We start from the raw sequence: 15,272 nt of genomic DNA on the forward strand, positions 1-15,272 counted from the left end.
GGAGAGGTGGAGGATACAGCAGGAGAAAAAACATAAAGGGTAAAAGAAACTGGAAGGAGGAGAAAGTAGAGGGAGGCAGCAGGAGGAGAGTGAAGAAAGGAAATGGGGGAAAAGATGAGAAGAGAGACAAAGACAGGAAAGGCACACTTTGGATAATAGAAGAATTAAAGAGGAAGAGAAAAGGAACAGCTAAGGGAGAAAATATAATGTTGGAAGATAAGGGGGGAAAGAAGAGCAAGGGAAAGTTAGAGGGTGACATGAAAGTATGCAGAAGAGGAGAAGGTGAAAGAAATAATGAGAGGTGAGGTGAACGGGAAAGGAAAGAATAGAAGAGAAACATGAGAAAGCAAGATGAAAGGGGATAAGAGAGTACAGGAGTGAGGAGGGAAAGAAAGTAGCAGATGGGAGGACAGAAGGAAGAGTTGGGATGAGAGGAGAGAGGAAGACCAGCTGGACAAGGAGAAAAAGATATGAGGGAAAAGGGGAATAAAGAAGAGGAAGAGGGAAGGAAGAAAACTGCAGAAATAGTGATAAACCGGGTGCCTTTACTTGTATTACAACACTGACACCTCCTGGCCAGTGGCTGAACTGCAGCCTGTAAAATGACGGGGCACAGTAATACTTATCTAATACTTTGTTTACCCTGCTGCCAAAGAGAAGCACAGATCAAATGGAAATCAGACTGTAGTGTGTAGTGATGTCTGGTTCAGATAAGAAGAAAAAAAAGATTTCTGATGATGAAACTGTGGGAGGGTCCATCAATTTGAAGGCGATGTCAGCCAATTCCACCTTGGCAGAAACTGATTTGAGGTGATAAAAAGAGGAGACACAGTGATGAAAGATGATTGCAATTAAAAGCATTTTTAATAGGCTGCATGCTGCAACTTCCTGGGACCATCTGAAATCTTATATAATACAAAAATATATCATTTTACTGCATATCCAAGAGCTCACGTCATCTTCTGCGCGCTCTTCATTTATCTACTTTATATAAAGAAACTGTTCCATGACCCATCGTGACAGACCGGCTCTTCCAGGTCTCTGCAGATCAGAAGCAGGAACCCTATTAGTGTGATTGACATGTGTTCTGCTCAGGTGTTAAGGCTCCTGTTGACAAGAGGCACTGGGAGCAGTGTGGTGAAACCCTGTCAGCGTAACTGACATGTTATGTCCAATCTCCAGGATTCATGTGCTTCGGCTGTGGCCCCGACAGCGCTGGAAAAGGCCTATCAGTTCGGACTGACCAGGAACAGCCACATGAGTTTCGCTTTTGACGACACCAAAGTCAGAGAGAGGTTCGTATTCAGAATAAATATGCATTTTTGTTGTTTACGGGTGCATTTCAGTACATTAGAATATGATGGAAAAGTCAATTTCCAGTAGTTCAAGTCGAATAGCCCCGACCAGGTATTGAGTCATATAGATGGACATACTTTTCAGAGGTCAACATTTCCATATTAAACATACTTTTTACGTTTTTTGTAATATTCAAATTTCTTGAGACACTGAATTTTAGGTCTTCTTTAAATGTAAGCCATAATCATTATAATTAGAAGAAATTAAATAAATGTAGACATGAAATGTTTCATTCTGTGTGTAATGGATCTATATAATGTGTTATTTCCACGTCTTGAATTGAATTACTGACATAAATAAACTTTTCTATGATATTCTAATTTATTGAGATGCACCTGTACTTTGCGGTGTTGTTATTCTGTGCACACATTGCAGCTTGTAAAGAGATTGTAGGTGGGGTTTTTTCCAGATTTTTCTCTGTTAGTGTGATACATAGTGCAAGTTATACAGCGACTGCCACCGATAAAGATTAGAAAAGAGCTTTTTAAGATATTTCCAACATTTTCATGACAGTAGTAATGTTCATCTAGCATTAAATCAATGCTATATTTCCACAAATGTAAATATCACTGAAATAATCTTCATTATAAGCACAGAAAGTGGTGCAGGAAGATAGTTTACTTGAGTAAAAGTAGCAATACTGCAATACAAAAATGCCACATACTGCATTACAAGGAAAAAAACCTGCATTGAAAGTGTCACAAAGGTAAAATTATGTAAGTATTATTAGGAAAATGCACTTAAAAGTTAAAAAAAATAAATTAAGTGGTATATATTAAGTGGAGGCATAGTGGCAACTGTCGACTCAGCAAAATTCTGTACTTGCTGTCAGAACTTGAGTATGAGATGTTGCTTCTGTGTTGACAGATTGACCACGAAAGGACGAAATCTCGTTATAACTTTACCTTAAATTAACCTTAAATGTACCAAAATAGCTGCCACTCACCACGACGGGGTTATATAAGATCTCTCCTGCATTCATTCATTCTTAGGAACTGAGTTAAATATTATGTAAATACATGGCCAAAATGAACATATATTTGATTTTAAAAAATAATCATCTGGTGATATTCTCAATATCTCTTATGGATTTCTTGACCCAGAGAATGTATATTTTGACACCAAAATTGACCTTCTAAGTGGCTTGGAAGATATATTGGTTCTCATAGATTTTACATGGCAGCCAACTTGGATATGCCATCTTGATGAAGTGGCTCCCATCAAAAATTGAATCTTATGTGGAAAAAATGAGATGCTTTTGTCAGGCGAGCCCCCATTTATCTCTTCCTTCATCAAACCACATAAGAAAGGCAACATGTCAATGTTTTAGTATTATCATTATTATTATGCAATTTTTTACTGAAGCAAGGTTTTAAATGCAGGACTTTTAGTGGAATAATTAGTAAGTAAAGGATCTGAATACTTCTTCCACCACTTTATGTCACGTTTAAAATAGTTTACACATCCATCTCTGACCCGTGTCTGTGTGTGTTTGTGTGCATCTTGTCAGGCTCTTGCGTAGGCCCCACACTATGGAGCACAGTTCTGAATAAATAAAGGCAAACAGAAAGTGTGTGAGTGATAGTTTGGACAGGATACGATTTCTACCAACACAGTTGTACAGCTTGTCAAAATCCAGAGAAACATCCTGTATAAATAACAATGTGCTGAATTGGTGAGCATGTTCTCGACTGGACCAACCCCAAAAACATCCTCTCTGTTTCACAAACTGACAGTCGCAAAAACAACAGAATGATGGAAAGATGAGGAAATAAAACACATACAGATATACACTGGGTTATGTACCTTTTTCCTGTGTTGACTTAATAGTTTTGTTAATGGATGAGCGGAAAAGGGAAAAAAAGCTTTGGCTGTTTTGGGGATCAGGATAGCAGGTGGTTAAAAAAAAAGCATGCATTTCAGAGAGTGCTGATACAGGTATATTCATACAGAGCATTAAAGCATGTAAACATGTTCTAGTAGAAACCAAAAACACAAATATGAACCTGAAAATTTGTATTATGTCCCCTTTAATGCATCCATTAGTTGACTGTATTATTAGCTTTGCTTTGAAATGCTGTGAGAATCCAGTATTCTGAGGAAAAATGTACCTCTTGTACCTGTTTTTGAATGAATTTATTTTGCATCTGGTAAACGTTTATTGGTTTAATCATGTATGGTGTTTTTATAATCAAAGATTTGTGTTTGTTTTTGTGTCTCAGGCTGATATTGGAGTTTGAGCTGAGGACGAAGGAGGAGTCTGGTCTTGTTCTCTACATGGCAAGAATCAACCACGCTGATTTTGTTACCATACAGGTATCCACAAGTTTTTTTTTCCCCCTGTTCATTCCAATGTGTTAGTTATCTTCACAGGTTAATTCAGTTTGGTTTGGTTTGGATTAGAGTAGATATTCCTTTACTAGTCCCGCAACTAGGACATTTTAAATGTAACAGCAGCAAAAATAGAAAGAAGTATCAATACAATTACAATACATAGAAACAAGCAATATTAACAAGAAATATAAAAGTATTGACAATTTAGACAAGAAGAAATATAAAAATGTATTAACACTCTTAACAATAAAAATTGGGAACAATATATACAATAAGACAGCTGAAAATTGCACATTACATAAATAAATAGGATAACACAAAATGCTTCCATGTATCTTTTGCCCTTATTCTCTGTGCATGCATACCTACCACCGCTTTGCAAACTATTGGCGAGTTGGTTTGTGTACAATGTGCAGAGCTGACGTAAACAGGCAAGAAACTTTGTCCCAAACTGCAACAAAACCCTAATTTATGTAACACATGTCCAAAGAATGCTCCATAACCTGGGCACTATGGGCATATTGCATGTCTTTATTGGAAAACATTAAAGATCCCAACAGAATATGCTGTTTACATGACCCCTACCACATACAAAATATTGTCATATTCAGATTAACAGTGGAATACAACAGTGAAATAATCATCAGCTCTGCTTACATCAGTAGAACAGTTCCCACTTCTTTTTGTGCCATAAACCAGTAAATTAAACCCAATGGATTATCCAGCAGAAGTTATGACTGCTCTATCAAAAAAAAAAGTCAGAAAATTAATTTTACCATTTGGAACAACAGAGTCCTATATCCTTCCTCTTTCTTGTCTGTCACTATGTGCTCTGCGACTTCACAGAGGCTGAATGTGTTTATCTCTTTCACTGAGGTCATCTCATTCAGCAACAGAGGCCATAGACCGTCACATTAACCACGTCAGCTTGACATCTCTGCATCCCTCACGACCCTCTGTCTCTCTCCTCCTGCAGATCAAGGACGGGCAGGTGTGTCTGGGTTACGACCTCGGCCATGGAAACATCTCTGGCTGCGTCCCCTTCTCCATCAACGATGGAACCTGGCACAAGGTGGGACAGTTCTGCAGCTTTTTATTCATGTTTGTTTGACAGATTTTCTATGCGTTTATTGATTCGCTCGCTGTAGAGTACGATTTTACCTAGATTCTGTCTCTGAATGGAGAAATACAGGTGCATCTCAATAAATTAGAATATCATGGATTACACTTTATGCACTGTCATGTGAAGGACTTTGGCTCAGCCGCCTGTGAATGCGCTATAGAAATAAATTTGACTTTGACTTTGATGGAAAAGTCCCATTTCTTGTAGTTCAAGTCAAACAGCACCAACCAAGTATTATTATTTAGTTTTACAATTGACAGGATCAAGTGTCTTATCGTCCTTTCAAATTAAAAGCGTCTGTTATCAAAACAGGCTTTTGCATAGTCCCGTATGTATATCTTTTATTTTGTGCATGTATGCATGCAGCGATTAATCGATTAATTGATCGTTATAGATAATCAGTTTGTTTAAGTTGGCAGGTTTCTTCCAAACACCAATCACTATACAGTTCTATGCAAAAGTCTTAGGCAGCGTGAAAAATGCCTAGAAGAATTGATGCTGGTTTGAAGGCAAAGGGTGGTCACACCAAATATTGATTTGATTTAAATTTTTCTTCTTTTCACTCACTTTGCATTTTGTTAATTGACAAAAATAAACTATTAACATTTCTATTATAAAAAGCATTCTTACTTTACAGCATTTTTTCACTCCTGCCTAAAACTTTTGCACAGTACTTTATGTAGAAGTTTAAGGCAGTCTTTTTCAGACTTAAAAATAATGCTGCTATATACACATACATAATTTTCACAATTTTATTTCTGTCACACACTCTTGCTTTCTGCCTCTCAGAACATTAGGTCCCAAAGACTCATTTATCACAGAAAGTTCCAACTTTGTCTCAGAATTAACCACTTTGTTAAATTTTTCATGATCACTAAATCTCAATTTCAAGTGACGGCGCATGATGGCAACATTTATCTTTCTTTCCACGTGTGCTTGTCCGTTGGTCTAAATGCTTCCTGTTCAGTGTTTGACCCTTCTAACCCTGCTTTTATTCTTTCTTTTTTATCTCAGATCCGTGTGACTCGTGTCAAGCAGAGAGGTGTACTTGTGGTTGATGGGCGATACAGCAAACAGATGACCAGTCCAAAGACGGTACATTATTTAATTTCCTTCTCTAACCACTTTCTTCACATGAAATACTCACATAACTGTACACACAAACAGTTGCATGGCAGACTAGAAAAAAATACCTTTTGAAAATATAAAGACAAAAATTCCAGTAATAATCCTGATCTTATAGCTATAGATTTGTTCATGTTTTTTAAAGGATTGTTTTATTGTTACATCTATAATTTATCTTCTTCTGACCAGGCCGACCTGTTGGATGTGGTGGGAATGCTGTATGTGGGTGGATTACCACAAAACTACACCAGCAAGAGAATCGGACCGGTAAGAACACACACACATACATTTTTTTTTGCTTTTAAACTTTTTACTTGAAGAAGAAAAACAGCTCATACATGTTGCACTACATTTTGTCAACATATGGTAAAGTCTTATCATCAAAGCATGAAAAGAAAGAAAATGGATTTAAAAAAGAAAAGAAAGAGAGAGAAGAAGAAAAATAAATAAATTACAATTACCATTAAAAATCACATCCTTACAAAAGCACCTACTATCTCTATCACAATACTCCTATACAGGCATACTTATACCTACATTGATGGGCAACTTGAGTATCCAAAAAAATGAAAAATCATAATGATAATTAGAAAACAAGCAGTACTGAACAGGCCCTCGCAGTACACGCGTGTCGGGGCATGCTGCCGTCGGGGTGTGTGCGTTACAGGGGCCAGTCTATACCACCCCTATGAATTTCATTGCCTTAAGTGTTATAGTGTGGCCACGGTACCAAATATGAAATTAGACTGCCACCACAGTGCCACCTAGGGGCCGATCAATAAAACCTTAAAGGGTTATACTCAGGAGGGCATTGACAATAATTGTACCAAGTTTTGTATAATAATGCACAAACTATCCCTTTAATCCTCATACAGTGTCTGAAGGAGGACTCTTAACTGTTATGTATAAGTTAGAAGAGGCAGGTAGCAATGGTGGAAAGTAACTATGTACATTTACTCAAGTACTGGACTTAAAGTACAATTTTGAGGTACTTTTATGTACATTTTATGTAACTTTATACTTCTACTCCACTACATTTTGAGGCAAATATTGTACTTTTTACTCCTCTACATTTAGTTGACAGCTTGAATTTCTTTTTCAGGTCAAGATTGAAAATGAAAAACATGATACATTTAAAATTATTACCCATTTTTATAAATGAAACCACTTCAAAGTGTATTAGGTAGTTAAAATGAGCGGAGTGGAGTCATTTCACAGTGTGGTATTAGTACTTTTACTGAAGTAAAGGATCTGAATACTTCTTCCACCACTGTCCTTTTTACTTCTTTACTTTTTTTAAAAACTTTTTTTTAAACTTTTTTTTTAAAAACTTTTAAAAATTTTTTTTAACTTTTTTAAAAACTTTTTTTACTTTTCAGGTCGGCGTACTGCGCATGCGCGGCCCCGCTGCGTACTGCACACGCGCGGCTTTGTAGCGCATGCGCAGTACGCCGACCTGAAAAGTAAAAAAAAAAAGTTTAAAAAAAGTTTAAAAAAAAAAAAAGTAAAGAAGTAAAAAGGACAGTGGTGGAAGAAGTACTCTGCTTTACATGGTGTGAGGCGACAGACTCCATTGACAAAAACAGCAAGTTTACCTCTGGGAGTTGCTGGTGTACAGACGGCTGGATTGGTCAGTCTTTTTGTGTGATTGTGTGACTTTGATGAATCTGAATGAATCCTTTAGAACCCCAAAGTCACGCAACAACACAAAGCAACTCACTGATGCAGCAGCAGTAGACCAGCAACTCCCAGGTTCTGCAAGGTAAAATTGCTGTTTTTTTTCAATGGAGTCTGGTGGCTCTGAAAACAACATTTAAACAGCTGATGGCAAGGAAAAGTGGCGAAAATATTCTAAATATAGCATTACACTTAAACACCGTTTTACTGCTGCATCTGTCCACATCGCTTAGCTTCCATGTTTGTAGTCCTGCTGACAACCATCTACTGTAGGTAGAAAACAACAACTATCCCTTTAATCTCCAATGTGTGTTGTCCATTTCTCCAATAGTAGATGTCAACATGGTGTGCAGTTGAACACTGGAGGAATTGTTGATTGAACCAAATTTCATGTCTCTGTCTCTAGATTCTCTTCAGTATCAATGGATGTATCCGTAACTTTAAGATGGTTGGAGGTGCTGTGACCGCTAAGGCTCCTGCTCAAGGTAATGGATCTGTATTGTGTTTATGCTTGCATATACAGTCAAAAAATTATTAGACCATTGATTTCTTCATTTTTTGTTCATTTTAATGCCTGGTACAACTAAAGGTACATTTGTTTGGACAAATATAATGATAACAACAAAAATATCTCATGAGAGTTTAATTTAAGAACTGATATCTAGCCATTTTCCATGGTTTTCTTGATAATAACCAAAATCATTATAATAAAAAAAAAAACATGGAAAATGTCTAGATATTAGCTCTTAAATTAAATTCTTATGAGCTATTTCTGTTATAATTATATTCGTCCAAACAAATGTACATTGTATCTTTGTACCAGGCATTAAAACGAACAAGATATTGAAGAAAACAAAGGTGTTCTGATCATTTTTTCTCATTTCTGTAAGTAAAAATTGTCATGTGTTTGTTTTTTCTTAAACATTTAATTAAGTAGTTAATACTATCATTCAGTTGGCATTTTGTTCCAATTGATTAACCCTTCCTCTTTGCCTGGGTCACCCTGCAGCTGTGCTTGAGGACTTTAAACTAGACATGGCCGCGCCCGCCTCCAGCTACATGGTTGGAAGATGCTTTGTGGCCACTGAGACGGGAACCTATTTCGATGGCACTGGCTACCTGAAAGCAGGTGAGATGAGAAGTCACAATTAAAAGGAAATTTAAAAACTCAAACAGTCTAACCTTGACCAGGATAAAAGATTTCTTAAGCTATTAATAATGATAATAATAATAATAATAATAATAATAATAAACTTTATTTATAGAGCACTTTTCAAAACAAAACGTTACAAAGTGCTGAACAGCAAGTAAAACAAGCATACAAGACAGAAACAAGCACATACAAAAACAAAATGTACAAAATAGTTTTGTGTTTGTAAAGTCAACGGCAGACACTGCTATATTTTTTAACACACCCCTTTCAACTAATTGCCCAATTGCACAGCCTTAAGAGCTGCATATCATGAATGCTGGGTTGGTTTTCTGAGAATCTACTGCATCTACTGGTACCTTGTTTGCCATGTAGCAATAAAAAATATACTAAAAACCTGGATTAATCTGGTTAGTCACATTGGACTGCTTCTATATTGAACACTAGTGTAAATATTTTCCTAATGTATGCATATAGATTTACAATTTTTGATCAAAGGTCATACAGTCATTGACTCACCTAAAGGATACAAGCATGACATGACAAATATGGAATGCATTAATTCTCTGTTGCACACGTAGTTTGTCATTAAATCTTAAATCTGCTGTCTCTCTGTGTGTCTGTAGGTGGCTAATACCTCATACTGATTTACAGACCTTTTAGAGAAAACCCAGTCCTAATGAGGGAGACAGCTCTCATTCTAAAGGGTAAAAAGAACCTGTAATAATCCTCTCTCTGCCTCTCCCCAGTGTCTTCATACAGAGTGGGTCTGGATGTGTCGATAGCGTTGGAGTTCAGGACGAGCAGAACCAATGGAGTGCTTTTAGCCGTCAGTAACCAAGCTAACGATGGACTGGGACTGGAGATTGTTGAGGGCAAGGTATGTGATAATGATTCAACATAAAGTTCGACTTTTGAAGAATTTGACCATTTTTTGACTCTGAGCAGTTGCCAGGCAATAGGCAGATAGTCTGGCAAATTGTCTTTTTTTCAGTGAAGGTTTTGTGTTGATTCAATTGGAAGTAGACATCTAGCTCAGGTCAGAGGGCTTGTAACTTTTGCCACTGCTGTTGAGAAAGGTCACCATAAGAAAATGTTTTTTGTTGTACAAAACATACATTGTTTCCCCAAGCCTTGCATTCACTGTGCAACTCTCTTCCTCGTAACATCTGTGATCCATCGCTCATTAGATAATCTAAACAAACACTTTTTCTTGCAGTGGTGAGGTACTAGCCATATTCTGTTCAATTCAGGAGTTGATATCGTGTCTACTTGCACCTTAAACAAAGAGATTCGGTATAACATGTAAATTAAGAGTTGTTGTCATGCTAACTGTTTCTCTTCTTTGTGCATACCTAGCAATAGTTATGGGAGAGGTGCTGAGGTATTTCTTTGATTTTAGCATCTAACTTGCAACTCAAAAAAGTGTACTTTCTCAAATGTTAACATGTTGTAGCTTGTTTGGTTGTCCATAAAGAAAACTTAATGTAAAAACAATAATTTCCCCATGTGTAGGACAATTTCTTGACTGTGAGCAGATGATCTTTCAGCTCTCAGACAAAAAAATAGTCAGCCACATGACCCCTGTAAATTGGTAAACTGTAATTTGGGATGTGGTGTAAAACATAGATTCAGGGTTCGTACGGGTGCTGCAATCCATGAAAATGCTTGAATTTTAATGTTGAATTTCAAGGTTTGAAAAGTGCTTGGATTTTGGATTAACTGCTTGTAAATGTTCGAAATTCTTACTGTATTTCTCTTGCAATCTGACTATAGATAACCGCATTTTCAATGGAAAAAATTATATAAACTGAATAGCCTATAGCTGAAATGAAGACCGCTCCGCCTGGGTCTCGCCTGCGTCTTCTTGTTCCTGAGATGTTTCTTGTTGCTCTACCCTGTATCTTCTTACTGAAGGGAGTTTTTCTAATTCTAGTGGATGTGAGGGCTCCTGAAGTAGCCTGTTTGTGGGGCTTTCCTCCTAGTTTGGGTCGTGTTTAGTTCCACCAGCTGCCGCTTGATGATTTTTGTGAGCTTACTTTTGCTCCTAGCCCCTAGATTCCCATACCAGTATGTTTTATGAGATTAGCAAACTACTTTTAGTTGCTAGTGGTATGGTTAAGTGAAATTACCCCTTTTAGTATGGAAGTACTCATCTAAAACATGCCATTTACAACCGTTGAAAGGTACTGGAAAAGCTTGAAAATGGACTTTCAAAGTCCTTGAAAAGTGCTTGAATTTGACCACTGAAAAAGTGTACGAACCCTGAAGATATCTTTTCTTTGTACTGCCTTCAATTGAATGTAGGTTACAAATCATTGCATTCTGTCATTATAACAGTGCCCCTACTCTCTGGGTATTCTGGTTGTAAGTTTGCTTCCTAAAATATTTAATATACACAGTGTCAAGGTACAATAGATGAACGTGGATGCATATGGATAATAAAAAATAAAAACAAACATTTTCTTTTCCTCCCTTGCCTTAGCTGTTCTTCCACGTTGACAACGGAGCCGGACGGTTCACAGCGGAGCACGTGCCCGAGGGGGAGGGCTTCTGCGACGGCCAGTGGCACTCCGTCACTGCCAGGAAGCTTCGCCACAGGGCGGAGCTGGTGGTGGACGAGAAGCAGAGCCAAGCAGAGAGTCCCAACGCACGCTCCAACACCTGTGACACCAACGACCCCATCTACGTCGGAGGATATCCAGGTATGACTGGCTTCTAACCAAGGTTATAGTATAATAGTTTGGGATTTTTCATTAGTTTTAGTTTTAATTTTTTGTTTTCAAATTCAGTTAGTTTTAATTCGTTTTTAGAGTGAGTTTGCTAGTTTAAATTAGTTTTTATTTTTTGGAAAATGCTTAGTTTTAGTTTAGTTTTTATTTGTTTTAGTGTTAGTTTTAGTTTTTTTGTAATGGGGTATTTGTTGTGTGCGAGATTTTAAAAAAGTCACAATAAATGTTGCCTTTATTTCCTTTGTCTGATCCATCTCAGCCCCAATAAGTTTATCAAGTCATAAAACCAAATAGATGATAATATAGACAAATAGATTTCATATCAACCAAAAAGGTTTACGTATGAAAAAAAATTGACAAAGACGAAAACGAAGGACATTTTCACTATAATTTTAGTTAGTTTTAGTTAGTTTTGTAACCACACAATACAGTTTCAGTTAGCTATCGTTTTTTTAAAAACTCTAGTTTTTTTTTTTTTTTTCAGTTAATGAAAATGTTTTTTCAATTCTAGTTTTCGTTATTTCGTTAGTTTTCGTTAACTATAATAACCTTGCTTCTAACACACAAATCAAACAGAAACATTACTGTGCAGCTGTTCTCATTTAAGTTTGTTTCTTTCAGCTGGCGTTCGGCAGGCGGCGCTCTCCACCACCACTTCCTTCGGCGGTTGCATGAGGAACCTGAAGATCACTAAAGCGTCTAAGACCCTGGATGTGCAGTTTAACAAGGCGCTGGAGATTAAAGGGGTCCAGCCTCTCTCCTGCCCTGCTGTAGCTGCCTAACCAGTCCCAGAGAGCCTCCACTAATACAGCACTCCTCTGACCCACACTGGACTCAATCATGTTTCATGTCCAAAAATAGATAATATACTAAATCAAGGACTTGATTTGAGGTCAGACTGGCTCTTCATCAGGTACAGAAGTTAACTCAGATGTGTGTCCTTGAAGAAATGGTCAATAATCCCTCCTGTGGGTGGGGGAAATCTCCAAACCAGACCCAATCACTCATCAGAATATGAAATATACGTAACAACAAAAAGGGGATTATAATAATTAAGTTTAAGGTCAAAATGAAAACTTTGTCCTAGTTATGTGCTTCACAGTAGTTTCACTGCTGTTCCAGCACTTTTATGATAATTGTTATATTTCTGTGATGTGACTGTGTGTTGGTTTTTAAGGTACTAAGTACATTTACTCAAGTACTGTACTTACCTTGAGTATTTCCATTTATCATATTTTCTGTCCACTACATTTAGCTGCCAGCTTTAGTTACTTTTCAGGTCAAGATTTTAAACCTCATTACAGTGTATGAAGTCGTTAAAATGAGCTCTACCTTTTATAAAAAGTAAAACGCTGCTTACAAAATGCATCAATACAAACAATCTAATGATATATTTCGTATCTACAGTGTTTAACAAATTCATTAGAGCACCGGTTTTTGCCACAGCTGTCCTAAATTAACAGCATTAGTAATTACCAAAATATTTTTATGTTTCTGTAATGGTTAATACACCATTATGTAGAAGCTCTTTTACGGAAATTATATTTTTTATGCTAAAATATAATTATTATTGTTATCCATTATTTTCAAATTTACTGTTTTATAAAAAAACTGTAAAAAGAAAAATAGTAAAACACATTAGTATTTCTTGATTAAGATGTCAAATTATAGTTATTTACTTGCATTCCTGAACAGAAAATTTTGTTTTAATGGTTGAATGTTCTGCTTGACTAATTTCTGACTTCTCAGCCCAGTGAGTCGGCTCAAATCTGGCTATAAAAAGGTGAATTCAGTTTGTTATTTGCCAAATAAATATCAATTACATTTTAACATTAGCTTAAAGCTTTTGAAAAAATTCTAAAATATTTGTTTTTATGACAGATGGTCTAATAAATTTGTTAAGCACTGTATATAATAATTAGAGTGGGTCCATTCTGCATAACAAGTACTTTTACTTTTGATACTTGAAGTACATTTTGATGCTGATACATTTGTTCTTTTACTTGTAGTGGAGTAATTTGACATTGTGGCATCAGGACTTTTACTTAAGTTAGGGATCTGAATACTTCTTCCACCACTGACTGAGTCTGGCTTGAAGATGACACACAGCCAATAGTTTGTCAAAGTTATAATCTTTTATTCTCTTTGGCAGCACCTATCCAAACAGTAACATGAAGCGCCTACCTGTGCACCTGTGTGCATTGTGTTTTTTCCAGTTAATGCTTCATCAGGGGTTCATAGTCTTACCGTATTTAAATTAAGATTATTACTTTAACTTAATGCCGCTGTACTTGATGAACAGCCAATCTGATTCATTCAACAGTGTTGAAGGTCCCTCTGAAACAAAACGTCTATACAACAACAATCAGATTCTGTCTAGTCACGTACTAGAAATTCAGCATATACCGACTTACCTACCTGTGGTCAATATTAAGAGAAGAAGCCATGGCAGCATCTGTGTCTGATGCAAACAATATGTGAAGTCAAGAAAATGTTTTTCTTCTTAAAAACGTTCTTACGCCCTCATATTTTCAGTATGAGACCCTGACTTTATGTACAGTGTAAGGATCTGGTCAATAAATCCATCATGGCTACAAATTAAGGTCTCAGAGTGTTTTAAAATGAGTTTCTTCACTAAGTAGTATTAAAAACCTGTGCTGCGGTTGCAGGTGCTCATAGTATTAAAGCTAATTATATTTTTATGATATGTGTGATGATGTGAATGTTAAATCAGCGATGTTTTCCAGGGAAGTTATATTAATTTACCCTTGTTACACAAACTCCCTTGGAAAATAATGAAAAAAAAATCATGTATATCTTTGTGTGAGTTTTCTACATTTGTCCTTCCTAAACCTTGTTCCCTCAGAATTATATTCTCCACTTTGTTTAGCAAGAAATTAACATGTTATAACCCTCTTAGATGCAGTTCTTCTCAGCCCTCTGTGCAGGAACAGACGTGGACAGATCCTGATCTAAAAATGACACAAAAAAACAAGTGGGCCTGCTTGATTAACCCAATGGCATAAATACAAGTGGTTAAATTGCAGATTACAATAGCTGCGAGTTAATAACTGTATTGCTATATGGACATGCTAACTTTAATGATGGCAAGTAGATGACAAGAGAAATTTTTTCAATTTTTCTGGGTACAATAATCCTTCAACATTCCACACAATCAATTGATTTGATGTAACAGGAAACTGTCACACAAGCTGGAGCTTGTGTTATTTTTCAGTATTGTTGCGATGCCAAACTGAAGGTTCAAGGTTTCCGTAGGACGCTTACAGCGGTGTATGTTCTGCATGGTGTTTCTGAAATATATTCTTGATAGCATCATAAAGATTGTCCTGTCCTTCTTTTAACCTCTGAAGTCAGGAGATTTTGGTTCAAATTTGTCAACTTCCTATGCATTCATTTCTGTCTCTGTTTAGCATCTTTCAGTCTGTCCTTACATCACATGCATGGCTCATTTTTCTCCACACAAAGTTGGCTATCAGTCCGATTTTGCATTTTATTTTTAATTAACAAAGTATAAAGCTGCCAGGAACCCACAATACAAACAAAAGACACAGGTGTCTGTGGAAATGTACCATTTTTATTTTAATATTTTTTTTTTACCATTTATACACACAAAAACAGCAGAAAAAAATATATAAATAATAAAACAGTCTATTTGCATGTAAATTAAAAATAGTAATAGTTTTCATTGTGGGAAGAAAATTCACATTTTAAAAATGGTCTAGAAACATAAATGGCACACTGTGAAAGATCCTAT

The 15,272-nt window shown here is 36.4% G+C and overlaps 1 protein-coding gene across 1 annotated transcript in view; it reads left to right on the forward strand.

Annotated features, from left to right (window-relative positions):
* The window catches only part of lama2 (laminin, alpha 2), a 283,607-nt gene extending 268,535 nt beyond the window's left edge, over nucleotides 1-15,072 (forward strand). The window contains exons 65-74 of the mRNA XM_059355831.1: nucleotides 1,183-1,295; nucleotides 3,579-3,672; nucleotides 4,667-4,762; nucleotides 5,828-5,908; nucleotides 6,128-6,205; nucleotides 8,022-8,100; nucleotides 8,625-8,744; nucleotides 9,515-9,645; nucleotides 11,251-11,470; nucleotides 12,119-15,072. Coding sequence (XP_059211814.1) covers nucleotides 1,183-1,295; nucleotides 3,579-3,672; nucleotides 4,667-4,762; nucleotides 5,828-5,908; nucleotides 6,128-6,205; nucleotides 8,022-8,100; nucleotides 8,625-8,744; nucleotides 9,515-9,645; nucleotides 11,251-11,470; nucleotides 12,119-12,279 — 1,173 coding nt within the window. The 3' untranslated portion in view covers nucleotides 12,280-15,072. The remainder of the gene's footprint in view (nucleotides 1-1,182; nucleotides 1,296-3,578; nucleotides 3,673-4,666; nucleotides 4,763-5,827; nucleotides 5,909-6,127; nucleotides 6,206-8,021; nucleotides 8,101-8,624; nucleotides 8,745-9,514; nucleotides 9,646-11,250; nucleotides 11,471-12,118) is intronic.
* The last annotated feature ends 200 nt before the right edge of the window (nucleotides 15,073-15,272 follow it).

This window comes from Centropristis striata, chromosome 18, assembly GCF_030273125.1.
Source record: "Centropristis striata isolate RG_2023a ecotype Rhode Island chromosome 18, C.striata_1.0, whole genome shotgun sequence".
NCBI lineage: Eukaryota > Metazoa > Chordata > Actinopteri > Perciformes > Serranidae > Centropristis > Centropristis striata.